This window comes from Aulonocara stuartgranti, assembly GCF_965226115.1.
Source record: "Aulonocara stuartgranti genome assembly, chromosome: 14".
NCBI classification, from domain to species: Eukaryota; Metazoa; Chordata; class Actinopteri; order Cichliformes; family Cichlidae; genus Aulonocara; species Aulonocara stuartgranti.
In genome coordinates, this window is record NC_138950.1 from 21648238 (window position 1) to 21675869 (window position 27632).

Below are 27632 nucleotides of genomic sequence, written 5' to 3' on the forward strand. Positions count from 1 at the left end.
ATTTGCAACCTTACTTTACTGAATCGTCACCCTGATCTCATGACCATAGATGGGTTAAAATGTACGTTGACTGGTAAAACGAAAGCTTCGCCTTCCAGCCCAGTTCTCTTGTTTCTTGTCCAGTACAATACTTGCATATTAATCCACCAGCGGAACCAGTTTCTCCGCTTGAATACGATCCTAAGTCATGTCTGTGTAAGGTTCTCAGTCATCCAGGTCATGTTAGTCTAAATAGCTTGAAAAAAGGGTGGTTTAAGTGTTTGGTTTAAGTGTTCTGGACTTATTTAAGTGCTTTGAAGGTGTTTTGGCTTTCATACAAGAGATTTCTTCAATTCTAAAACCAAAAAGTGGAGAGTCGCCAGTATTGAAACCCTAGTGAGGGTTGTACCTTTGAAGGTGTTCCTTTGACTATTAATCATGTACCTCATCACATGAGTCAGGGCGTGAAAATAGGCATGGGTCATTACTGCCAGAGGTTTCGGGTGGAACCACTGTGAGACCTTGCCCCACTCCATCATGTGATCTATTGAAGTCACATAAGTCACATCCTCAGATGCTTGAACATCTGCATTTCGGAAAGCATCTTTCTGCCAACCCAGAGGGAGCACTCTACTATTTTCTAGTCGGGAACCATAGTCTCAGACTTGGACGTGCTGAATGTCTTTCCAAACATTTCACACTCAGCTGCAAATCATTCCAGTGTTCGCTAAAGGTCATGCTCCGACAAAGCCAGCAGAAACACTCCATCTCCAAAAAGCATGGATGCTATTTCAAGGCACAAACAAGGCTCAAACACACACTCTCCTCAACCTGTCTATGTTTTTAGATCCTGTCTGGCAATATCAAAACAGGATCAGAGACAAGGGAAAAAACTCACAAGAAGACCAGATTAAGAACAACCGGGTATTCCTCTTCATTTTGAATTCTTCTGTTTCAGCCTTACCAGAATATACATTCTTACCTTTGATTTGCACAGCTAGTGTTATAAAATACCATTTTATTAATAAAAAAAAACTATAAAAGGAAATAAAATGACAAATACCAATGTAAACTGACAGCTTCTTAACAAACCCTAACATTTGCTAACTCCCTAAATTGAAGACCCCGTGATAAGAAAAGCAGTGGGCAGCTGTCATCATAACTCACTAGAAGTCTATTCATAGACAATGTAAAACTTGAACATAGTTCAACACTGGGAAAATAAGACCAATCCAAAAGTCTATCTGCAGGTGATGTCCTATAGAAGTCTACGAGAAACTAGCTAAAAACTAAATCCATCCATCCATTCGCTTCCACTTATCCTTTTCAGGGTCGCGGGGGGCGCTGGAGCCTATCCCAGCTGTCTTAGGGCGAGAGGCGGGGTACAGCCTGGACAGGTCGCCAGTCTGTCACAGGGCTAACACATAGACACAGACAACCATTCACACTGACCTTCAGTCCTGCATTCACACCTATGGGCAGTTTAGTGTTTTCAATCAACCTATCCCCACTAACTGCATGTCTTTGGACTGTGGGAGGAAGCAGGAGTACCCAGGGAGAACCCACGCAAACACGGGGAGAACATGCAAACTCCGCACAGAAAGACCCCACCCTGATGGTGGAATTGAACTCAGGACCTTCTTGCTGTGAGGCAATTCATTAACCAATGAGCAAGCAGTTTCAACCTCCATATCACATCATGATGGTGGATACGAAAACGCTCATCTAGAGGATCCCGAACGAGTCTTCAGAAACTACTGGATCACATCATAGTAGCCACACCTTTTTATTCTTATGAGTTTATTATATCATATTCATTAAATCCACCCCAGATTTTTGATTCGGTTTTTTAATCTGTTTTTAATTTTCAGATCTTTTTCACAAGTGGTGGAAGTTGCTTAGTTGTAGCCCAGGATAATTGTTGCATGGTGACGGAAAAGAGGGACTATGTAGTTGATTTACAATGCATGCTGATTCCTGTGGCAACGTTCTATATTTTGTAAAAATAAAAATAAAAAAATTATAAAACTACGAATTACAAAAAAAAAAAAAATCCAAAACAAATCTTACCAGTGCAATAACAACATCATCATTATTATTTATTTCACAGAAAAACCACAAAACAGTCCTTTTTAAGCAAGTCAGGTATCTGACTCAAACATTCATCTTCATCTACCTCATCATTAACTATTGTGTTAATTAGGTGGCTGTTTAAAAGAGTCACCTGGAGAGATCCCATTAGCCTCTGTGTTTGTATGTGATATGTAATTAGTCTGTAGCTACTGGTCAACACACCAGTAAACACTCACAGTCATGTCATAGCTAACTTCTAGTTGCTTTCTGGTCTGTAATTGCAGTTTCTTGGTTATATCGCTCCGATATGATAACCCTGCTTGCACGCATGTGACAGCCATGTGCTCGGGCTTGGAGGCTGCAGTCAGATGGATATTGTAATGAAAAAAAAGAGGGAGAGGGGACAAGAGCGTAGGAAGAGAGGGAGGATATAACAGGACATTAGCACCTCTAAGAATATCCCTGCAAACACAACAAAGACGCCAACGCGACGCCAACACCCGGAGTGCTTTCGTCATTTTATGTGAACGGGCGAAAACAACAAAACAGGATAACAATTAAAAAAGAAAAACACCTCAAAGGAAAGGGAGAGGAGAGTGATGACTTTTTCTAAACTTTGTAAAACAGTAATTACCCCAAAGCCTGCACGCTGTTGTTTCACACATACAAATAACAAGTTACGAAAACGTCAGATGACCAGTCACATGCTCTGCTCGGTTCTGAAAATAGCAATAGTAAAGAAGTAATGGCGAAGGCATGACAAAAACATGGCTGTTATTCTCTTCTGTGGTGGTTTTGGAGGCGAGGACCAGTTAAATGTGTTGGAGAGCTTTTTCTGGCTCCTTGATGTCATGCTGCAGCTCAGCTGAGAAATCCTTCAGGATGAAGCTGTGAAGGAAGGAAAAAACCACAAAAGAGGAAACACAAGAATGAGTGGAACTCCTCGCCTTTCAGGCAGAGGTGACTGAGCAGCGCCTGAGATCACAGGTAAACCGAGGCGAAGCCACCATGTTATTGGCTTCCAAACAATGAGCCAGGATTTTGGTCAGGCATGGGACTCTATTTAATTTTTCTGTGAAAAGTCTAGACACACAAGAACGCCCCAGTCATGCTGACAGATCTGGCACGTTTGAGTTATTTAACAGTGGTGTTCCCTGGCAACGATGAGTAATCGCTAAAGCTTTATCAATTGGTTGTTACATGAAATGCCATTCCAGTAATAGCTCTTGGAATGAAAAAAAAGCAGTATACAGCTGTCCAAACTGATACTTCACTTTAGTTTGTAGGCTTTTCTTTTCTAGATCTCAAGTTCTCCACCCCTTTGTTTACCTGTTTTTTAGCAGTCTAGCATCCACAGTTTCAAGACATCGTTTTCAAATTTTGTGTAACGATAGATACCAATAACAATTTGTTTTTGCCATAATGGTTGCAAACGGTGGCTAGCATTGCTGCCTCACAGCAAGAAGGTCCTGAGTTCAATTCCACCATCAGTCTTTCTGAGTGGAGTTTGCATGGGTTCTCCCCGGGTACTCTGGCTTCCTCCCACGGTCCAAAGACATGCAGTTAGTGGGGATGGGTTAATTGGTAACTCTATATTGCCAATAGGTGTGAATGCAGGAGTGACTGTGAGAGCGAATGGTTGTCTGTGTCTATGTGTTAGCCCTGCAACAGACTGGCAACCTGTCCAGGGTGTACCCCGCCTCTCGCGCTAAGACATGTAGGATAGGCTCCACCCCATCTGCAACCCTGAAAAAAGCTAAGTGGAAGCGAATGGATGGATGGTTGCATTGATTTGCTAAAACAATAGTATTCTGTTAGTCTAAATAAGCTTAATTAGCTTAAATTGAAGACTCAGTTTGTTTAATATGCTATCCCTGTAATACCTGAACCATGAAATAACTGCAAGAAAATATTAGTATAAGTAGTATAAGTATTATTGAATCTTCCGACAACAAATTTATATATATGAGTTTTAATTTGGATCATATTTGCACATTTTTGTGCAATTCATTACCATCAAATGTATCATGCAATTTATTTAAGAGGGGGAAAAAAAACACACTGATGATGTCGAGGTCTCAAAAATGCATGTACCAAAGTTACAAAGTAACTTATTATATTCATGTTTTATATATAAATTTCATTTTATTTATTTTTTTTCTTTGATTAAACTTTATTTTATTTACCAATGCATTAAAATACAGTTTCAGACATAATTACAAATTTGTGAAATGGGACTCCCCAAAATCTGCTTTTACAAATAGGTAACCAAACACCCAAATGCAAAACATGCAAATATAAATATTCACAGGATCCCGTGGTATGGTCACATAAACCCGATCACACAATGGCGCATTAAAATACTAGCATAAATGAATTAAAATGTGAACTTCACAAAATAAAGATTTGGGGAATCCTATCCGTAGAGCGTTTGGATCAATCATGTTTTAGTTGCAGCTGTTGTAGGAAGCTAACACTTAACATTTTGTAGCACTTTCACACTGATTCTAGATCTGTGAACCTTTGCAGGCCACACTAAAACATCTCTTTAGTTTAAAACTAAAACTCACTTTGGTTTGTTATCAAATGAATAAATCAAGCCTGGATTTGTTTGGTGTCTTTAACCCTCTCTGTTCCAAGGGCACCATAACAGAACTGACTCTACACTCTGTCCCAGTTGTATATTATTACATAATCCTGTTAAGCAAGTGCACTTTTTTCTAATTTAAAGGTCATATATCCTCGATTCAAACTTACTCACCAATGTGAATACTGGGAGTAACTGAACACATGGACCAATGTGGTTTATTGAGGTTTCATGCAGTATTCCCACCAAAAATCAGACTCAGTGGACTGACGCATTTATTATTTACTGTGGCAACAGGCACAGTTGGCCTAAAATAACACATTAGTTAACAATAATAAACCTATTAGTTTTAAATAATGGATTTGGGAATTATTAACACCGAGTTAGACAATAACCCTAAAATGTCTGTGAAGGTTCTCAGTCATCCAGGTCATCGTAGTCAAAGGAGCTTGCAAAGAAAAGCGTCTGGACTTCTTTAAGTTGCTTGAAGACGTTTCACCTCTCATCCGAGAAGCTTCTTCAGTTCTAAGGTCAAATGGTGGAGAGTCCCAGATATAAACCTAGTGGGAGTGACCCCCCACAGAGGGACCAAAGGACCCCCTGATGATCCTCTAATCGCCTGAGCCAAGGTGTGAAACTGGGTGTGGGTCCCAATCAGCCAGAGTTTCGGGTATGTTCATTGTGAAACCTGGCCCCACCTTATCATGCGAATTCCTGAGGTCTACCGGAACCAAATTCCCTGTATGTGTCTGCACATATACTTGGCCAATAAACACGATTCTGATTCTGATCAAAGATGGAGAGGTAAACACATGCTGCTCTACAGGCTGGAAACCTCTGCATTGTCTTAGGTTCAAATCCAATGAAGTCCATCAGATTATCTCAGAAACGTGAGGTCAGCTAAGCCTGAAAGAGGGTTGTTTGCCTTAATTCCTTAACCGTTTTAACCTCTTGGAGCTCAATGATACACCATTTCGGAAATGCACATTCAATATCACCCGTCGCTCAAGTAAAAACTGATGCTCATGTCAATGCATGCATGCATGCATGCATGCAAAAAAAAAAAAAAAGTCTTGGATTTCAATCTCTGTCACAGGCCTGGAACAATAAAACTCCAACCACGACTTCATATGGTGATAATGGCTACCCTATTGTAGTCATGATGGGGGATACCTAGCTGTGACGCATGTAAGCAGCTATTATCTTACGGGCCAAGAAGTCAAATACAATAAAAAAGAACTGAGGTGGCAAAAAAGGTTTAAGGTAATTATACTCCATTCTTCATCAGACATTTCGTGTCCTGAGAGATAATGTGCACGTGTATGTCAGCGACGTGATCAGAGCAACCATACCCTCTGTTTGACTTCACAGAGGTGCCCATTATTGGCAAATGAAAAGCTGATTTACGCCAACGCTTTCTACATTAGTGCTCAGGCAATGTCTCATTATGGGGAACGTGTGCGATAACTGGGCAATTGTCGCCCCTTCACATGCGTCTGCAGACGGATGCGTTTTCCCTCACTCTCCATTTGCGTCTGTTGGGCCTCATCTGTATCCTTTGGTCATGTTTTCCAGTGGAACTGAACACCGGCTGAAACTTACCGGGCTTCTCTTGTGTCACGTAGACATCACCGAGTTGGAACGAGAGAAGGTGAACTGACCAGAGCAGAGAAAAAGAGGGCACCAGAGAGGGAACCAGAGAGCAGGAGAACACTACAACGTCATTTTCCTGCAGCTACCACAGATGAACCATGTGCACAAACACAAATAAGAATCATTACTTTTTTTTTTCAACCTCTTAGTTGTTGCAAGCAGATGCAGCATTGTATGGGAAGTCGTAAATTCAGGAATGCTTTGCATTTTGCATAAATGGCCACACAAAAGATGGAAGTCTTGGAGATAGAGATGTTTTTGAAGACTTTCCCATTAATTTAGATTTCGCCCGAATTGTCAAGAAAAAAAAAGTGTTTTTCACAGAGGAGACAACACTTTGCTGTTGTTTAAGCCACCACGCCGACCACAAACCAATTCAGACTGCAAAACAGCCGTAAAAGGATCCACGCTCTTCTGTTTTCTGGGTTTTCACAGGATGGTCTTGAGTTGCGAAAAAGTGGAACCTGCGGACTTGTTTTTTCCAGCGCTCGCGGTTTTCCCTTACATCACCGCCGTCATTAACAGTGGATGTAAATCACCTCCTCGTGTTCAAGCATTTTAAATAATGATTCACTGCTTATACACAGACACACACGTGCTATCATAAAACACATTTTCACACACGCAAACATGTGAAAGCAATACGAAAACAACCCTTCTAACATGTTATCTCAATTTGTCCACCAAATACAAAGGATTCACTTAATTACTGTTTTAGTCGCTGCGAGGTAAAAAAAACAAACTGCCTCAGAGGATGAGCTCAGTAAGGAAAACAGGATTTTTATTTGGATACCTGCACTATTCATACATGTGATCTAGAGTCATGAAAAGATGAGTGAGCTTATAATAAAAGGTTGCTTTTACCAGCTGTTAGATAAGTAAACAAGTCTGCACAGTAAATATATGTAACTGTATATACATTAGCCAGTTAGCTAAGCTTAGGATAAAAGACAGTCTGGCTCTGATCAGTGGAAATAAAATCTAGAATATGAGAAGACTATCCCCTCATCATGTTTCAGGAAGGGACACAACACACACATAAATTAACATAAACAAAATTCATCTTTAATAATCTTTTTGCTTGTTAATAAATAAATAAAAACAGAATCAATTAAAAATGAATCAGCCAGCCACTTGGCAGCAACTTAGTGCATTCAGGCATGCAGACATGGGGCTCTAACTCAGGAGGTAGAGCAGGTCGATCCCTGGCTGCTCCAGTCTGCATGCCAAAAATACCTGGGCAAGATACCAACCTCAGGTTGCTGTTATCATACAACAGAGTGAGAATGTTAGACAGAAAACACTCACACAGAAAAAGCACATAAAAGGTGGTTGAGTGATTGAGCAAAAGAGGACCCGCTGAAGTTTAAAGCAAGCATCAGAAATGGAAAGAAAGGTGATTTAAGTGACTCTGAATGTGGCAAAGTTGTTGGTCCCACTACAGTACCTATTGGGATTTTCCCACACAACCATCTCTCTTAATTGTTGGGGTTTTTTCTCTGTTATTGTAGGGTCTTTCTCTTACAGAATAAAGTGCCTTGAGGCGACTGTTGGGCGTGGTTGTTGTGGTTTGGGGCCATATAAATAATGAAACTGAAAGTTTACCGAGTATGGTCCGAAAAAGAGAGTGGGTAAAAACCCATTGTTGATGGATGGTTGTTACAACCAAGGTATGCAGAAGAGAATCCCTGAACACACAACACATCACACCTTGAAGCAGATGGGCTACAGCAGAAGACACCGAGTGCCACTCCTGTAAGCTGAGAACACAAATCTGAAGCAACAGCTCACATGGGCTCACCAACACTGGACAAAAATTGGAAAAACGCTGCCTGGTCGGATGAGTCTTGATTTTTGCGGGGACATGAAAAGCATGGATCCATCCTGCCTTATATCAGCAATTCAAGTTGCTGATGGTGACCTTTACTGTGTACCCATCATCTGCTGGCTGCTTCCAACAGGCTAACACACCATGTCACAAAGCTCAAATCATCTCAAAGTGGTTTCTTGTACATGACAGTCAGTTCACTGTACTCAAACTGGCTCCACAGTCACCAGATATCAATCCAATAGAGCAACTTTGGGATGTGGTGGAGCAGAGGATTCACATCTTGGATGTGCAGCTGGCAAATCTGCACCAACTACGTGATGCTATCACATCAACATGGACCAAAAGCTCTGAGAAAAGTTTCCAGCACCTTCTTGAATCTATGCCAAAAAACATTTAGACCGCTCTGAAGGCAAAAGTGGGTCCAGCCTGGTAATAGCAAGATACTAAGTAACTAATGAAGTTTACGGTGAGTGTACTCTAGTTTCCACCTCTATTGATTACAGTATTTTCAGCTCTGTCTATGTAATGTACATCAAAGTCGCATCACAACCGAGCCGATGGTGATGCAGAGTCAACTGATGTTTTCATGTTTGTAACTTTGTAAAATCTTGTTCGCGAGTGATGGGAGAAGGGAGCCGGAGATCGACAGACGGATTGGGGCTGCAGCTGCAGTAATGCAGACGTTGCACCGGTCCGCCGTGGTGAAGAGGGAGCTGAGTGTAAAAGCGAAGCTCTCAATTTACCGGTCGATCTACGTCCCTACCCTCACCTATGGCCACGAGCTGTGGGTAGTGACCGAAAGAACGAGATCGCGGATACAAGCAGCAGAAATGAGCTTCCTCCGAAGGGTGGCTGGCCTCTCCCTTAGAGATAGGGTGAGAAGTTCGGCCATCCGGGAGGGGCTCAGAGTAGAGCAGCTGCTGCTCCACATCGAAAGGAGCCAGCTGAGGTGGTTCGGGCATCTGACAAGGATGCCCCCTGGGCGCCTCCTGGGTGAGGTGTTCCAGGCATGTCCCACCGGGAGGAGGCCCCGGGGCAGACCCAGGACATGCTGGAGAGATTATATCTCTCGGCTGGCCTGGGAACGCCTTGGTATTCCTCCGGATAAGCTGGAGGAGGTGGCTGGGGAGAGGGAGGTCTGGGCCTCTTTGCTTAGGCTGCTGCCCCCGCGACCCGGCCTCGGATAAAGCGGATGAAGATGGATGGATGGATGGAACTTTGTAAAATACTGGAAAGCTAATTAACAATGATCTCATCATCATCTTGTATTATTAATGCATGCTAATAAAAATATACTCATCGTTATAGCGATGTCAGAATTTATTCAGTTCACAAAAAGCAGTTCTGGCAGAATTATTCTGGCTCTGAGTTTGATGTAGGTCTACTGCAGTGCAGAGACTCTGAGACAGAGTAAGAGCAGTGAATTTTCACCAGCCCTTCTCTTACAATGGCATGAATAACTCGCACATATTTGTGCACATATTTAAAAACAGTGTCTTATAAATTTCTATGTTGCAGCAGATCTGAATTATAGCATAATTTCACAATATCCTGTGTATCGAGCTGTATTAATACCTCTGTAAAAGTGCTGCAGCAGACCATAAAATTCCTGCTTTGAATACTACTTTATCATTACTCAGCGGTTGTATTTAAATTGGGCATGCTTGTAGCACTTCTCACATAAGACACACGCGAACAACACTCACACAGCCACTAGCTCGTGTCTCGTCACAAAGACATCGACCCGGACATGTTGATTTGCTCTGGCAGCACAAAGCCAGCGACTGGTTACTGGCGAGTTCAGCTAGCAGATTGTGGTTGCTTTTAGATTTATCTTGCCTCTCGCAGCGTCTGTGGAGCAGCAAAAAAAAGCTGCAGTCCCTTTCTTCCTGTTTTCTCAGAGCTTATTTTTAAAACTGTGTCATTAAACAGCATACAGTAGGCAGCGACAGGGGATACAGAAGACAGAGAGGGGAGAGGTCATTGGGGTACGCAGGGCGAGAATGCAGCTGAAACCACAGCAGACTTTTGTAAACTTGAGATAACAAAGAAACGAGACATCCGGGAAGTGACACTCTTCCACAACCAGACTGTCAAATGAATGAGCCTGACAGACGGAAACTCTGTGCAGCGTGACTTGCAGTTTGCTGTCTTAATCTAAAACAAATGAAGGGCGTATATGTGTGAGGAGGCGAGCACTTTTGCTCATGCCAGCATCTTTCCAGGTCTTTCTGTCTGTAATTATGCAATCCTCCACTAGTGTGTGTGTGTGTGTGTGTGTGTGTGTGTGTGTGTGTGTGTGTGTGTGTGTGTGTGTGTGTGTGTGTGTGTGTGTGTGTATGCTGAACCGGCTTGGATTGGGATCTGCGGTTTGTGCAGTGGGAATTTCATTGGCAGTGAGTTTCCTGGCTGACATTGGGGAGGCATGCAGGCAGCTGTGGCACGAGGGCGGAAGAGGGCCGGGCGGCACTCCCAACCACTCTGGTTGGACAGATGGACAGGCAGATGATGCGATTGACAGGTTAATTGAAGCTTAGGCTTTGACTCCCACATGCACTCACACACGCTCAGAGGTGAAGCAGTACATCACTGCAATACAAGAAAATCTCAGGCTTCTTATCTGCTCCAGGCTGCAGTGAACATATACTTTTATCTGCCTGTTTTCAATCAATCTCGCCTTTTCCATTCGCCTCTTTCTCATTCTCATGAGTACAGCACACAGTAAATGCTGGGTGGGTGGAGAGGTAAAATGGGAGTTACACTTAGTTCATGATAACTGCACCAACTCCTAATTAAGGAGAGCATGCATTTAACTGGAACACCAGCTGAGCACAAAACATGGTAAAAAGTTGCAATGCATCAGATTGCCTAAACTTACAATAATCAAGCCAAAGAAGGAACATATGTGAGAGACATGCATGTTTGTTTAAACCAGGGTAATACCCAAAAGTTTAAGCCTGTGTAAACGCTTTTGAGGAATGCCTTAGCTGTCAAAACCGACAGAAAAAAAACAAACTGCACATCACTAAGGTGTAATGGCACAAATAATCATAATAAAATGAATAAATAAACAAGAAACAGCCTGTAGATGCTCCTCTTTGCAGTCACAATTCTGACTCCAAAAGCTGCCAGACAAGCTACAAAGAGAAAATTATATTTTTTAATGTAAATTCTCAAATGTTAAAAAAAAAGACTTAACACTTTACATCACTCCCTGAACTCTCACTCAAAAAAAAAATACACCTAATGATCCACATACACTGCAGTCTCCCAAAAAGCAGCATCCACTGAAACATGGTCCAACAGTTGGTTACGCAGTTCAGACGAGTTCAGGCAGAAGGATTTACTTCCATTTTTAAACCCTCTACTTTCTTCTTCCAATCAGCTTCATTTTATCTTCATACATATTTTATTAGTGGCTGAGCCACTGTATGGGAAATATACTTAAATATTTAATACCACCGCACTCATTAAAAGGCTGTTTAACCCAAACCAGTAAACCACTGGAGGGATTTCATCACCCCACTCTGCTGCATGGTCTTTCACAATGAGCTGTGAAAGTACATGACAGGAAGCAGGAAGTCTGTCTTCCCGAAACATCACGGCAGATGAATAAATTTTGCACACATTCAGTTAAGAAAAAACTCCCTAAAACGACTGCGCTGTAAAAACACCGGGACTGGGGAAGCCGAACATGGCCCTCTTCTGGTGAAAAGCGCATGTGAGTGAGTAAAGTTCAAACCCTGTTATTGATACAAGCGTGCTGGAATTTGGGATTCAGACAAAGGAAGCCCTCTGCCAAAGATGACAGTCTCATCTCGGGGCTTGCGCATTTGTGAGTGTGTAATCAGGGGAGCTGGCTCTTATTGCGGTGTGCTCCTTACGCAGCAGTATATCCTGCCAAAACCACTCAAGTATGGTGTTGTATGTGATGGCGCTAAGGCACGGTTTGAAATGAGCAGTTACTGGAGCACACGCTGCAAAAGTGAAACTGTCTGAACGCGGTAATTGAACCAACTTGACGTGTTTGCAGCTTCTCCGCTTCTCGGCAGAATATTTTGTGCGAGATTTAATTGACTTAATTGGCTGCTATAAGACTTTAAACCTAATAGGAAAAACATATGCGAATAAATCAGAGCAAGAACTTCGTTAAAAAGCGAGTAGGTGGATCACACCATCAGTGAGGTCATCACGCACCCATTACAGTACGTGAAGCATGAGCTCATCCTGCCGTTACAAAGCGCTACACATGCGGTAACACAACCGTCTATTCATTCCATTTAGTTTAATTAAGTATTAGTGACTGCTTTACTGTTCATATGAATATTCAAACTATTTAGTGATCGATAAAGGCGGCTAGGCTAAATTTTAAGTCAGTAGCCAAGTTAAATGAACACACTACAGATGCTACACGCTATGGAAGTCCATGTGTATGTTAAATAAAATGAATACAAACGCAGTCTGTGCAGACACACACGCATATAAGAGCACCGTTTTATCAAAAAACAAACAAACCGAAAACGTACTTCTTTAAACCTTCATAGCCAAACAGCACTGAAGTTTTCGCCCAAACGCATGGCTCTAACCTTCCAGTATGTGCCGTGTGCCGGTTAAGTCACACGAAAACGTTACCGCCGTGCGTAAAAGCGGTCTGGTCTGCAACACCGGCTTAGTGGCGAGTGAAGCTCCAAACGATTCTGCCACAACTTAACTACCGGCTTCAGCAGCCATGCAGGTTATCCCCTCTTGTTTTAAAGAGGAAAAAAAGTTGTTTGACTTACCGGTTTGGTGAATAAACGGAGTGAAAATCAGTGTTCAGAGACGAGCATAATCGATTACAGGCGACTAGATTAGCAGGTGTAATTAAAAAGCTTGGCAATGGATAAAAACCACAAAGCCGGTGTTGAGGTTCCCCCTCTCTCTCTCTCTCCCCGGCTCCTCTGTGCGTGTGTGTGTGGCACATAAACACGGAGCTGGCTAACTCTGAGCTCACAGTGCGTCACTGCTGCAAGCTGAAACCCCCGTCAGTGTGTGTGTGTGCATGTAAACCCCCTCTGTTGCCGGTAGTATAGGCAACAGCCACCTGTGGCTCACAGCCTGGCAGATTCAGTTCGCAATATGGAGGCCCAGAGTGTTTAAAGCTAAATAAACACTAAACTACAGATGAATAAAAAACGTTCCATATTAAAAACTAAATTTAATATAGTCAGACAATGAAAAGAATAAGCTTAATGTTTCATTGTTTTATATTTAACTCATTTTAGAAGTTTTTCTTGTGACATTTTTGCCAAGACTTTTTTTAAATACTTTAAATCTAGTCCATATTACACCGTAAAGCCAACAAGGTTTCATTTCCTAGACAACAGAGCTAGCCCAGGAAAATATTTTAATACCACATTATTATTGTAATCCTCTGGTTCTATAAATAAATTCAGGCTAAGTAATATTAAAAGGGACCTATTATGCTCATTTTCAGATTTTCTTGGATTCTCCTGGAGTCGTTTTGAATGATTCACGGTTCAAAATAGTAGCAGAGCCACTAAGTGTAAAAGTGTCTTATGAAAAGCAAATATGCTTGAAACCTTCATTTTTGTGGTGCATTAAATACATAAAACTGGAGCCCAGCAGTGACCAAGTGTTTTTGTTTCTTTTTTTTACTGTCTGCATGTTTTCTTCCCAGCAACTGGCCCCTCCACCCACCCCTTGATGTGGATGTGCATGTGCATATATCTTTCTAGTTTTATGAAGTGAGGGCTTCAGTGCAGTGCAGGCCCTCAGCATACATAAGTGTATAATGTGTTTTAACATGACAAGGACAAGGCCTAACTTCTTGTTAATGATCATGATTGACTTCAGCTGGTAGTTTCTCTTTTCTGTCATGAAAGTAATTTGTTTGACAGCAGTTATTGGCCTGACAAACTCTCAGAATAATGGGACAGTCCAAGAAACTCTGAAGATCTAAGAAGCAGAATTGTAGATTTACAAGTTCAGAAGGTCTCTTGGAGCCATTTCTAAACACCTGCAGATTCCAAGATTACTATTCCGAATAATCGTATTCGGATGTGTTGCCTCTTTGCCAGAATCTGGAAGAAGACCCAAACTGTCACTGTCAGATGAGAGGAAGTTGGTTAGGACTTTCAGGAAACAACCCAGGAACCTGACACCAACATCTCTTTCCACAGAGAACCCTGTTTTACCTCACCATGGACGGAGAGGGTGTCAACCAAGAAAGAAGCTACTGCTCCAAAAGGAGTACTAACTCCAAATTCTTCAACTTCTCATTTGAAAGTTGGACACAGTTGGGTGTTCCAACAGGACATTGACCCGAAACACACATCAAAACTGGTTTTGGAGTGGTTAAAAGTTTGACCACACATAAAAGCCGTGTCTTTGCCAGGTATTGAAACAATTTAAAGAATTCTGCCAAGAAGAGTGGTGAAATATCCAACCAGCATTATGCCAGAAACTTGTTGATGGCTACTAAAAGTGTCTGGTCGAGATACAACTTAGTAAAGGACATTTAACCAAATATTAGTGGGGGTGTTTTGTATATATAATATATATAATATAATTTTGACTCTGTGCTACTTAGAGAAAATCCAAAAATAAATTCAAGGAATCATTAAAAGCCTAAAATTACCACAAATTGATGCCCAGTGGGTGTAAACGTCTGATCACAACTGTATATGACAGAAATAAAGGAAAATCCTAATAAAGGTAATGTTTATTTATTTTGTTCAAGAGTTTCTCTACACCAATCAGCCACAACATTAAAAACACTTCTAGGTGAAGTGATTAACACTGATCACAATATCTATAATTCCAGGCACTCTTGGGTGTACACATACACGCTTCTTGCTTTTTTCAAATACTGTAATACAGTATTGTTTCATCTGATATTAGCGATGAAGTAGATTTCCATCATCTGACTGCTTGGACTATTGAGTTGGTGTCAGGCAATGACTCACAATATTTCTCAGTGATGCTGGGGAAGCACAGACAAATCTCTGTGCTGACTCCTTCAGTCATCATACAGATCCTCACTGTTTAGTACATTTGAATACTCTGTGGAGACGCTGCAACGTGTGCAAGTCGTCATTAAGTAGGGAGGGACAAGTGGATTTGTGTGTGTGCTCTAAATGTCCCGCATTCAATTATACTGCAGGACTATCATATCACAATACACATCATTGTAGGTCAGTGGGTTAAAAGGCAGTTGAGTAGCAATAGCCTGCTGAAAATCACAGGGGTTACTTTGTTTGTCGTCATGAGGCAGTGAGGGTAAGCTCAGTATCATTCATGAATGTGAGAAACAAAGAAGAAACAAAGGGATATTCGAATTTGTCATCTTATTAACGTGTACGTATGTACAATTATTTTGTTGTGTATATGAACTTTTTGACTTACTTTTTAACATCGTGCTATGGGCAGTCTATGAAAATTAAGGAAATTAGCCTGTTTTTCAATTAATATAATCGGACATAGTGAGTGTTTTGGTAGCAACTGTACAGTACTGAACATAGTAACTTGTGTTCTGTACTGTTGAAGAATATTGGCCAGAATAATTTTTTTCACCAATTTGCACTATATCATAGTTTCAATAGAAAAACTCCACTAATTTAATGTCTGTGAGCAAGAGAAACAAACACTGGTATTCTGCTCGTTTTATCTACTTTCCTATCAAACATAGGAGAAAACTTCAAAAAGTGCAATTTGGATAAACATCCAAGAATCACATCACCATGTTAGTCAAAAACTACCTTATTGAAAAACACCTCAGTCCACGTAAAAATACTAAATTCAGTGCTTATCAAGAGCATGCTGAAAAAATAGGTGGCGATTTGGAAAATGAGAAACCGCGAAACAATAACAGCGCAAACAAAGGTATTTTTCTTTTTAAATATACATTTTCATTTACTTAAACATTTAAGTGTTGACAAAACGGCAAACTACATTAAAATGAAGCTACCGAAATACCCGTGTACGGATGGACAGAGCCTCATAATGAGGCTCTAAACATCTGAGCACTTAATTTGTCCAACATTTTCGGGGTGTGATAATCATGGTGACAGTGTAGGATAAAGTGAATAAATCTCAAGTCACGAAGGCGTAGACTGGTCTGCAACCATCTAACAGCCACGGATCCTGAGGGCAAAATGAGTATCCCCAACTACTTGCGGGTTGTTGGTGGAGGTTGATGGCAGCTGCTGGGACAAAAATTGATCAAGTCCCAGTCACAGAGGCTTACAGACCAATCAACCCTGACAACTACCTGTCGCTAGGCAAAAAAATGTGTATTCCCCAGTCAGTTGGCAAAAACCACCCTGTGGTTGCTTTGGTCACTAGCATATTCCTGCAGTAATTTAACTGGAACTGACAGACTTGTCTGCAAAAAGATTTGCCTTGCAAGTAAAAAGTTGCATCATTTGAAAAGTTGTACTTATTAAATAGGCAATTAGTATTTGCAGAGAAATGTGAAAAACTACAGGCATCTGTGTCAATTCGCTAGCAACCAAAGCAATCGCTAGGAAGATTTAGTGAAGCACCTTCTTTGCAGCTGATTTCATTTCATCCACCACTTGCCAGCAGCATCCAGAAACCAGTCGGGAAATACACACTTTTCCTTCCAACCAGCTCTTGTATGATGTCTAATGCACCGCACAACTCTTGAGCAATGTGCACACATGACTACACATACTTTGTTGTAAAGTGCAAACTTTCTGAAAACGAGCACAAACTGGAGCCAGTGAACTGATTTAATTACAAAGAGGAAACCACAGTGACAAAACAAGGACAGCTACGTACAGGAAGCAACTCTGATTCATCACCACAGCTGCAACATGTCCAACAGAGTTACAACCAGGCGGCAGTGCAAAACTGCAGCTTCTTATTTATTAACTTTTATTTTTACCTTCCTGGTCACATCTGTAACAAGGCAAACATCAGCATGTTCTGGAGTGAAAACATGAATATCTGTCAGAGGTCGTCTTGCCTTCTTTTTTTGTAAGATCTATGACAGTTATAACTTAAACATGACTGACAGCGCATGCCAGAGGGGAAGGGGAGAAAAATACAAACAGGAAAAACAAACCTTACACAAATATATAAAAATATGCCATTAGATTCATATCAACACTTGAGGACCATGGGTGCACTATTTACAGAAAAAAGGCAGTATGTACCAATATTTACAACAATAAAGACTCGGTTCACAAATGGGCATGAGGAGGTTTACATACATGTTGCTGATAGTTACAGTGATGGCGGGATTTTGATTATTTTTACTTCATATTTAAGACGTTAAGAAAGGTTGTGTGTGAAGGAGTTCAGTTTCATTTTCACTGGGTTAAAATGTTCCTGCTGAAAATGTGATTATTCAATCATTTATACATGTGTGACTACTGAGGCAGTGTAAAAGTATACTGTTAAGGCAGAAGAAAACCTAAGTTTATGAAAAAGCTGTATTCAAACTTGCTGACCATGACCAAACTCTTTTCTTCAGAGGCTTGTTTCTGTCACACAAAACTAAAAGCCAGGTAGATCTCATTTAAAATTTTAAGCTATTATATCAAAGTTCAGGTTATCTCAAACCTTCGAAATTACGCATCTGAAAATTTTGACTTACAGACTCCATATCTCGAAATTTAAACTTTTGAGTAACTGTTTGTTTGTCTGTTTTTGTTTTTCTCAGTGGCAGAAACAGGCTTCCGTACTTTAAAGCTTAGGAAAATAAGTAATTACGTTAGACCCCACACCATGAAAATATAGCACAGACAGCGCACAGATGTTTTTTCACTGTTGACCAATATGGCTACTAACTCCTTTTCTGCAGGGATTTTTGACGCTCTCAAGCCAGCAAAAATACACAAAATTTTTATCTCGGGCAGTTCTTCACACAGACACACTGACATTAATCAGTTCTGTTGAACATTAAAAAAATAATAATAAATGTCTGCTACCTCAAAGTTAGCGGAAACTGAAAATTTTAAACCGTTACCTTCTATTTTTCTTGTGAGAGTTACTTAAGTGTACCATAAACCATGACACCAGGATCACATTATATGGTAAAAAGTTAAAACCATAATCATGGGAAACAGTGAAGTCGCTATGAGCTGAAAAAAACAAGAAAAAGTTAGCTAGTTAACCGCTAAGCTCGCTGCTTTATTTTTTCCATTTTTTATAAACCGACATAAATTCCAACACACTTTGTTTGGTATTAGCTTTCCTCAAAAACACTGGTAGATGTTTTTTTTAAGATAGCTTTTTCTTAATTTTTGTTCTCATAAACACACAAGATTTATATAAATCTTTTTTAGCTAATTCTCGACAAGAAACCGAATAAGTATGCATCCCAAAATGTTTAGCTAGTCGTTTAATTTTTGCTAACAGGCTACGTGAACTTTTCTTCAACAGAGGAACCAGAAAAAAAGCTCTTTTTTGAAAATGCTTTCCAACTGGATAACAGAGCACTTAAGTAGCACTTTTTTACACTTTAACAGAGGCTCGCTTTCTAGTTAGCAGCTATCACAAAGGCCAGCTAATCCTCATAGCTGTTAGCCTATCTCTCACAGTGGATCCTCATGTATGGATGTGGAAAAAGCTGAGGAGAAGTGCCCAGATGGCTGGTAAGGTGCAATGCAGTATTTGCTAGGCTTGGAGGGATCAAAGACAATCTCAGATTAACCCCAAAGCCTGGCTGGCGAGCGTGTGTGTGTGTGCAAGCTGTAGTCATGATTTTCTTCCACTGCTATAAGATGAGGCAGAGCTGACTTTTCACCGTCACTGTGCATGTGTAAGTGAAATGGCTTAACCTTTATCTCTCTGAAGGCACGTGCAGTTGCTCAGCATTTGTCCTTATCATCCTTATTACAAGCATCTGGTTCTCCGGCAGCTACTGCTACCTGTCTGTGTGATGCGGTGTGTTTGAGGTGTATCCATACATTTTAGCGCTACATGTCCTGTAAAGAAAGTGCCACAATACACACAGTGGAGCTGGAAAAGAATGTAGGCATATTCTAGAAGTTGGCACTCAATCGTATGGAAGCTTGTTTGTGACATTGACAGAGCTACGTCGAAATTTTGAGGTATTTAGTTATTATTAGGTAATACATCTCGAAATTTCAAGTTTTTTCTGAGTAAGTCGAAATTTCAAGCCACGCAACTCGAAATTTCAGAATAATAAATCAAAATTTCGACGTGCTAACTCAAAAATTTTCTTAAAGATGGCTGCGGAAACAAACTTCCATACATTACGAGGTTGAGTGGCTGTGTTTTCAGTCTGCCTAAAAGCTGCTCTGAGATGCAGCGCAAAGGGAAATAATGCAAAACAGTGCAAGAACCCAGTCTTGTGAATCGTACCGAACCATGACCGGACTGTATCCCTACACCCCTCGTGTGCAGATCTGTCTCCTGGTAATCAGTTTTGTTAACCGAGCCTCCTCGTTATTAAACTTGAAAAGAAAAGTGGAAGCTACATCTTCTATAAATTAAGTGCTGTAAAAGGCGGTGCTAAAAATCAAAACCATAAATACTGTACATAACTATCTTCATCTGCTACCACAGCCTATCGTCATCTTTAAAGATCACCTATCTCTCCTCGTGACAGAACGCTCCAAACACTGAAAATTTCACGGCAAAAGAAATCTTTTCAGATCCCTTAGTGTCAACACATTAGCACACAAAAGGCTTTGGCATAGTCGCGTTAAGAAGGAATGTCTTCAATCTACTTTTTTTTTTCCTCTACCAGTAGTGGGACACTGCTTCATCTACACTTCTGTCATCTTAAACAAAAAATCAATATGTGAAGAAGAAAAAAAGATAAACGTTGATGTGATTTTCTACAGAGAACACACGTGCTTTTCACAAATCTCTTGACTCACTGAGTGAAGGCCGTGCATGAATGTATGGGAGTATATGTGTTCAGTCTTGTTACATACCTCTACTGCCACATATTGCACATAAATGATGCTTACTCTCCCTAAACAGGAGGAAAGATGATGTTAGCAGTAACATGTATTATCGATGGCAGTGGAATTGATGTTTGTCCTTCACTTCCTTATAAGATCAGACATTTAAAACTTCGATATGCTTAAAATCTCGCTGAAAAAACAAGGGCATATTCATTATTCCGAATATCCATCAAACTACAGTCTGTGTTAATATCTTTCACTTTTGTTGATTTTTTTTATAATCATTTATAGATCGCTGGGAGGCGTTTTATGTGAAGCTCAAGTTAAGATGAAGTGTTTCGTTCCAAAAAAACATAATTTCAAAGGACAAGCTCATGCTTCACCTGATTCATGCCAGAGTTTTTCATAAATGTCCGCTTTCAGCCTCGTGTGCAGAGACTCTGCAGAATCCAAGTCGACTTTTCTTGTTTGTCATTCTCATTTTGAACATATGTCCATCTGTGATAGTTCAAGTCCCCCTTCTCTGTGTCTTTCTGGCTCCTTCAGTCTAAACACCTTTTTTTTGCCGATAATACTCGGCCGATGCCACAAACCGAAAAAGCACACACAGACATGCACATCATCAGAAACATTAACACAAGAAAACTGGATTTGAAGTGATCGTACTCATTAGGAAGTCCGGGGAGTCGACAGCCACGTTACGCACATAGAGACCAGCGGACCGAGCAGAAGAACGCAACAGCAACACCGAAAAGTGAGGAGTGATGGGGTTAAAGGACGAGGAGCTTGTGCGCTGATTTCAGCCAGAGGGAGGCTGGGTCAGGTCGGTAGAACTAACAGTTCGATTGTCTCAAACCCTCCAAAGCAAAAGGTGGTTGGTACTGTCATCCCGTCCCACTGTTTCACTGCTATTAGTCAGTCTGAAGTCCTCGTAACCATCGCCACCGGAAATGACTAGATGGTTGGTTTTCGGAGGGATGTGCGCAGAAGCTCGGCGGCGTGCGGAGTCGCGCCGCTGGAGACTTCCATCAACTGTGCTGCTGTTTTGGGACTGATTGCCTAAAAGTTGAACATAAATGAATGAAGTTGGAATATTTCTGGAGCAAAATAGAAAAGATATGTACGAACCTAAAAGTCATTCTACACAAATGTTCAGTTTTGGGTCTGCAAGATGTCTTAAAATTGATCTCTTAAGATAAATTTAAGCTTATTTAAGACATTTAAACTAAATTATCACGTAACTTGTTGACTTCATGTGCTCACAAAAATGATAGCATAATGCTTTTAAAAAAATCTTTTTTATACATTTAACTAAAGAAGCATGCAATAGTCATCAAGTAAGTAATGGTCCGTAAGTAACGGTCTGCTGTTACAAATCCATAAAGAAGGTAAAACCAGTGACATGAAATTTTTATGGTTTTTACAAAATGGCATTAAACCTCAGGGGCATTAAATCACATCTACGTGATTTTTAACTCATTAAATTACAGTTTGCCATTTAATAATTCTTTTTTCCCCTCTTACAATTCCCTAACAGTAAAATATGTCATACCAGCAACTTCAACTAAAAGCTTCTTATGAAATTATGAGATAAAACAGACAAATTCTGACAAAAGAAGAGAGACAATGGACCTACTGTGAGGAATTGATTGTGATATATACACCTTATTGGATTTGAAGCACACAAAACACAGTGCTTGTCCACTTTACCTGACTGTGGGGATGAGCACTTTTGTAGTGTTTAGGTTTTTGATTGATTAATTTTAAATATATATACATTTGATTTAAAAAGAAATGTATGGCTAAGAAAGGTGTAATTATTCAAATAATATAATATTTTAATTTAACAAAGAAATAAATTAGAGAATGACCCTTACTACATCAGTGATATGTACTAGTTAGAAATTTTTTTGATAATAAATGTCAAAAAAAGGAAGCAGCACTAACCTGTGGGGTCACTTGTATTAGGAGGGAAGTTCATGTCAAACCCTTCTGGTAGTTCGACTGACGTCAGGAACCGGACGTGGCCCGTGTGTCCGTGGGCTGAGCCCATTGGCACCAGGGGAAATTTCAGAGTCCCGGCCACAGTTCCTGAGCTCACTGCTGGGATCACCAGCGTAAGAACCACCCCTGGAACAAAACAGAAGCTCATAGTGAGCTATTTGAGCCACACATGGTGGCGAGCGTGGCTCAAGAGTTGGCAGTTCGTCTTGTAATCGGAAGATTGCCAGTTTGAGCCCCGTCACCGACAGTCTCGGTCATTGTGTCCTTGGGCCTGTTGGGCCCTTGCCTTGGGCAAGATACTTCACCCATTGCCTACAGAGGGCCCGGTGGCGCCAGTGCCTCGCCTCTGTCAGTGCGCCCCAGGGCAGCTGTGGCTACACTGTAGCTTGCCATCACAAGTGTGTGAATGAGTGGATGACTGAATGTAGTGTAAAGCGCTTTGGGGTCCATAGGGACTAAGTAAAGCGCTATACAAATACAGGCCATTTACACATACAAAAAAAAATGTCAAATCGCACTCTAATCTTGATTTAATAGCAAATTCAAGTTAAAAATCTGGTTAATCCATTTAAACATGTTTTCTTACCTGCGCTGGTGCCAATCCACAGCAGATCCTTACATGCTAGCAGAGCTGTGATTCTCAGACAGGCGGCCTTGTGCTGTCTGATGATCGCATCTGCACCTGAACAGGGACCAAACAAAGTCAGATTAATAACAGACAGTGGTCAGACACCGTTAAAGTTTAAAAATGACAAACACTTTCTTTCCACTAGTTTGAAAAAGGAAAATGTTATAAAAAGAACTATAATACTACAAACAACTAAAACACATAAAAAGTCTTTCTGCATACCTGCAAGCATCTTGTGCACAGCTGGTGCCACGTCGACCTCTGTCAGGCTCTCCCAGGTCTGAGCGTGGTATAGTTTGACCTGCGCACTGCCCTGCAACGCCAGCCACACACCCTGACTGTACGCCACCATGCATGTCACGCACCGACTGCTGTCAGTGCCCACCTGGAACCAGTGCTGGGAGGAACAAAGAGAGAGACGGGGGTAAACTTTCTTCCGCGCCAGTGCTCCTGCTTGTCAGTCTCGTCAGCCTGGCCTTTTATTCCGATGTGAATCTAAAGCCTCCAGATTCTGACCTACAAAGCCGATCTTTCTCTGCTTCCCTCTCATCTAATCTTTCCACCTACCTCTTGTACTAGTGTAGATGTGTTGATGATAAGGACTCTGTTCTGTGAGCCACACCACAGCTTCCCTCCTACGGGAACCATTTTGGTGACAGGACTTGTAGGTGTACCCAGAACTAATGTTTGAGAAGACTGAGGGTCCCAGAAACTACCTGCAAATCCAGATCAACAGTAACAGAGTTTACTAAAGATCCAGGCCAGGATGGTGAAGTGAGGATGCAAGACAGAAGTGGAATGATGCTGTGATCGGGGACAAATAAAAGTGCTGCATGCCAAAAGCAACACTACAGCGTTTTCTTTTTCAGCCATTGCTTACTCCAATCACGTGCACAGTTGACCTTACCTGCTTCCCTCTGGTAAACAATCACCTCTCCATTTGCTAAGGACACAAACACTTTGTTGTCCAAATACCTGAAGTAAGAAAAAAGGAAGGATGTAAAAAGGAAAAATGAAAGGAGGTAAAGTAAAAGCAGGGTTTAGATAGTATCCAATAAGATCTAGCATTCCTGACCTTTGAAATTTGTTTTTGAATAATTCTCTATTACTTTAAAGTTAGCTAGGCAGACTCACAGTATACAGAGGATGGAAGCCGAGTGCTGCATCTTCATGCTGTTTTTACGGTTTCGGATGTTGTCTGAGGACTGGTACACGTGGATGCTAACAAAGGCAGCAACATAGGAAATTAGGTGAAAGCAGTACACCAACAAACAAACAAAGATAGCTTATTAAAATCGCTTGAGTACACAGGTCCAGTAATTCCACACACCATCCATCCTCCGTTCCCAACCACACTGAGCTCTGGTAGGCCTCTGGGTCTATACTGAGCAGATCCTCCAGACTCGCCCGGGTAAAAGATCCGCGAGACGATCGGCGCATGGCACGGCCATCCATCGGACTCTCTGCGTGGACGCGGCTTACGCCACCGACCCCCAGCATCCCTTGAGAGCCATATGAGCTCGGCACTGGGAACTCCTGCTCCTCCTCACTGCTGGTGGTCTCTGTAGCCATGTCCTTGGAGCCTGGACCCTCGTCATCTTTGGGGTGAAGATGAGATTTGAAGGAATGGTAGAGACCGTGAGGGTGTAAATAAAGTGTGTGTGACCGAAGTGTTTACTCACTGCCGTAGCTGGACGATATGGTGGAGTGACTGGCCTGACTCTGTAGGGTTGAAGAGGGACTGGGGGAGTCTTCGTCATCTGTGTCGTCACTGTCAAACGGAACAAGCTCCGCCCCTGGTCCTGGATACAATCAATGCATTTTCACAAATTTCACAAAAGACCTTACGCAAGAAGAACATGAAGTGATATAATTTAGAAAGCCACTAACTCACCTGTGGGTTGCTCTGTTAATTCTGGAGTTGACTGAGAAATGGATATGAGGAGCTGCTGCTGGGTGTGACCAGCTGCCACAGAGGTAGGTGCAAGAGGAGGCTCTGATCCACGCTCCCTGGGAAGTCAAGAGCGATTAGTTAAGATAAAGTCAGGAACAGACAGTAGCTGTCGTTAGATGCACACTTGATCTTGTTTGTTTGGGTTTTTTACTGAGATTAAAGATTTTGTGGGGTCTAATATCGACTGGTATTTAAATTCTTCAACAGATTTAATGGAGCAGTATATAGGCTACTGTGCAAAAGTCCTGGGAAATAGAAGGTACTTGAAGGGATAGATGGAAACACAGCGTAGCAAGCAAAAACAGAGTTTGTACAATAAGCTTGAAAGTCAGTATTTGATAATATTTAAACTGCATTTATTCTTTAACACAGCCTGAACTCTCTCAAGTAAGGTTTTTTGTAATGTCTTTGAGTAGTCTTCAGGAATATTTCTCCAGGCATCTTGAAGGACATTCAAAGCTCTTCTTTGGATGTTGGTTGCCTTTTTGTTCTGTTCTATGTCTCTGTGCCTCAATAATGCAAAGGTCCAGGTGCTGGGGAGGCCAATCCATGACTGTGTGGATTGTGTGTACTTTCTATTCAGGTATGCTTATACTATATTGGCAATGTGTTTGGGATCACTGTCATGCAGAAAAATGAACCTGTTACCAATGAGAAGCTTTCCAGGTGGTACTGCATGGTGGATCAAACCTGACAGTACTTTTGTGTTCATAATTCACAGATAGCTGTAGACACTGAATGTTGCACGTCTCCCCTCTTGATTTGAAGTCTTAAGACCTGTTGCCACTGATTTTCAGACCAGGTCTTGTGTAATTACATGAAGAATACCCTCAGCCTTTCCTCCGTGTTTCCCTTTCTTAAGAATGGTTTCTTGACAGCCACCCATCCCCTGAGACTATTTCTGATGATGCTTCAGTGAACAGTAGATGGATCAACTTTTTTAATGATCATTAAAAGGTAATACTATATGGCTGACTTTTAGCCCAGTTTATATGGTTAAAAAGAAACAAAAATAACTTTCTTTTTTGTAGAAAAACAAATCAGTGAAATTGGAAAAAACTTTTCATTAGAGACCGTCATCAGATTTATTCTTTTCTAAATCAGACACAACCTGTCTATCTGTGCACTCAGTCACATCCGTGCATGTGTGTGTGTGCGTGTGTGTGTGTGTGTACTGACCTTCCCTTAAGTCCTGGTACTGCAGCAATGCAGATAATCCTGGCTGAGCAGACAGCGATACACGCCTCCACTGTGGGCTCATCTTTGATGTTCAGCAGACAAACCTGCAAAGGAAACATCAGCATCAGTCTACAAAATCCAAATTATGTTGTTTTTTGTTGTGTTTGTTTCTTCCTCTTTGATTGGAGAACATGGCATAATCGCATCCAATCTCTTCTCACCTGTCCCACGTATCCGTCACTGTTACACACCCACACTTCACATCCGCTGTCTAGACAGCTGTGGCTGGGAGAGGCGCATGAAAACTGGAGACAAACAGCAAAGTAATGAGTTCTTCTGTTCTGTGGATAAAAAAAAGGGCAGCTTCACAGAAAATGCTTCCCACTGCTCTCACCTGCATTCCACTGCGGGTCTTCATAATGGGAATGGCCTTCAGGAACTCTGGGTCCCACTGGTCCTTATTCATCGCTAAACACACGTGACACAAAAAGAATTAGCCATATTTAGATCGAAGTAAGAGCATTTTTTTTTAAAGAAAGTCAAGCAAGACATGAAATCACCCACATGCTTTAGCTCCTGAACTAGTGGAGAAAATAATACTGTATCTCACTCTAAAACTTTTTTCGACTTACCTAATTTTTTCTTGGCCTCCTCAAAGGCCTGCTCGAAGCTGGAGCGAGCGTCGGGTGTAGCAAACTCAAAAATGAAGCTTGTCTCTGCAGAAGCAGTGGTCAACTCCAGCTTCGTGGGCAGGAAGGTCATACTGAAGGCCAACGACTGTTTATCCGACAGCTCCCTGTGCACCGAGGCCATCAGATCCTTTATTACCTCGTCTAGGGGCTGAAAGAAAAGGAAAAAAGGGTAGAATTGAGTTTCAAAGTGCCACGCACACTCAGCTGTAAACACAACGCAAACGCACAAAAGTGGACGAAAGAGAGAAAAGATGAAACGCTCAATAAAGTTTTTTCTTTATGTCTGTAACAACCTGTATATAACTGAATATTTCAAAGAGGAGACTAGAAGAAGTTTCCATGTGTCCAAGAAAAGTAGATGTGCAAAGAGAGAGAACGATGGAGTTTTTTGTCACTGCATCTTTCACAGCACCTGGTGTGGGAGGCTGAGGGTCTCAGACAGTTTGCTGATCTGACCCAGCGTGCTGAGATCCTCATCTAACCGGCCAATCATCTTCTGGATACTGTCCTTATTTGTTGCCTGCGTGGAGCCTGGAAAAGGGTGAAAAATAAACAGCAAAAGCAAATTCCACATTACTTCTCCAGGTGATTTTATATAACAAAGTACCAAACAACAAAATTATTTTGGTTCTTTGTGTGTTTTTCGGTGGTAGATATGACTTATAGATCCATGTTCTACACAAACTGCAGCATAAGTCTTACTTTTCACCACCTCCACATCCTCCAGGGGAAGTTTCCACAAAAACTTGTATTTACTTGAAGTATCAATCACGCTGGCAGCAGAGTATCTGAGGAGGGATGAAGGGAAAAACAGGAAAGATGTAATTGAGAAAAAAAAAAGTGAACATCTGGTGTACATATTGTTTAACACCAGGGGGCAGTATGGTTTAGAAACTGTGCTCTGATGGCCTGTGTGCATTACATACAGGCTCATGGAGCTGCGTCTTAATGAGCCAGACTTCCTCTTGAGAGTGGTGCAGATGATCAGATCACTGAAGAGGAAGAGGGAACGATCCTTCTTTCCACCCACTGTCTTCTACAGAGAGACAGGAACACAAGTACAGGGTTAGAAAAATGTAACCTTCACAAGAGGATCACACCTTATAATATAATACAGCTTTATAATATAATTCCAGGAGTGTT

At 41.4% G+C, this 27632-nt stretch overlaps 2 protein-coding genes across 3 annotated transcripts in view; both read right to left on the reverse strand.

Moving 5' to 3' along the window:
* Positions 1 to 13306, reverse strand: part of relt (RELT TNF receptor) — a 28949-nt gene extending 15643 nt beyond the window's left edge. Inside the window, exon 1 of one of the 2 annotated variants that reach the window (XM_082502018.1) lies at positions 12905 to 13306. The gene's annotated coding sequence lies outside the window, so the exon portion shown is untranslated. The remainder of the gene's footprint in view (positions 1 to 12904) is intronic. The other variant, XM_082502017.1, reaches the window with a different exon arrangement.
* Positions 13307 to 16865: 3559 nt separating this feature from the next.
* Positions 16866 to 27632, reverse strand: part of arhgef17 (Rho guanine nucleotide exchange factor (GEF) 17) — a 64629-nt gene continuing 53862 nt past the window's right edge. The window contains exons 9-25 of the mRNA XM_082501977.1: positions 27416 to 27525; positions 27192 to 27277; positions 26902 to 27020; positions 26430 to 26637; positions 26192 to 26265; positions 26019 to 26102; positions 25798 to 25901; positions 24559 to 24674; positions 24347 to 24466; positions 23995 to 24262; positions 23799 to 23885; positions 23572 to 23639; positions 23232 to 23380; positions 22887 to 23061; positions 22623 to 22718; positions 21980 to 22162; positions 16866 to 21091 (exon numbers count right to left, since the gene is read on the reverse strand). Of these exons, the coding sequence (XP_082358103.1) occupies positions 20883 to 21091; positions 21980 to 22162; positions 22623 to 22718; positions 22887 to 23061; positions 23232 to 23380; positions 23572 to 23639; positions 23799 to 23885; positions 23995 to 24262; positions 24347 to 24466; positions 24559 to 24674; positions 25798 to 25901; positions 26019 to 26102; positions 26192 to 26265; positions 26430 to 26637; positions 26902 to 27020; positions 27192 to 27277; positions 27416 to 27525 (2256 nt within the window). The 3' untranslated portion in view covers positions 16866 to 20882. The remainder of the gene's footprint in view (positions 21092 to 21979; positions 22163 to 22622; positions 22719 to 22886; positions 23062 to 23231; positions 23381 to 23571; positions 23640 to 23798; positions 23886 to 23994; positions 24263 to 24346; positions 24467 to 24558; positions 24675 to 25797; positions 25902 to 26018; positions 26103 to 26191; positions 26266 to 26429; positions 26638 to 26901; positions 27021 to 27191; positions 27278 to 27415; positions 27526 to 27632) is intronic.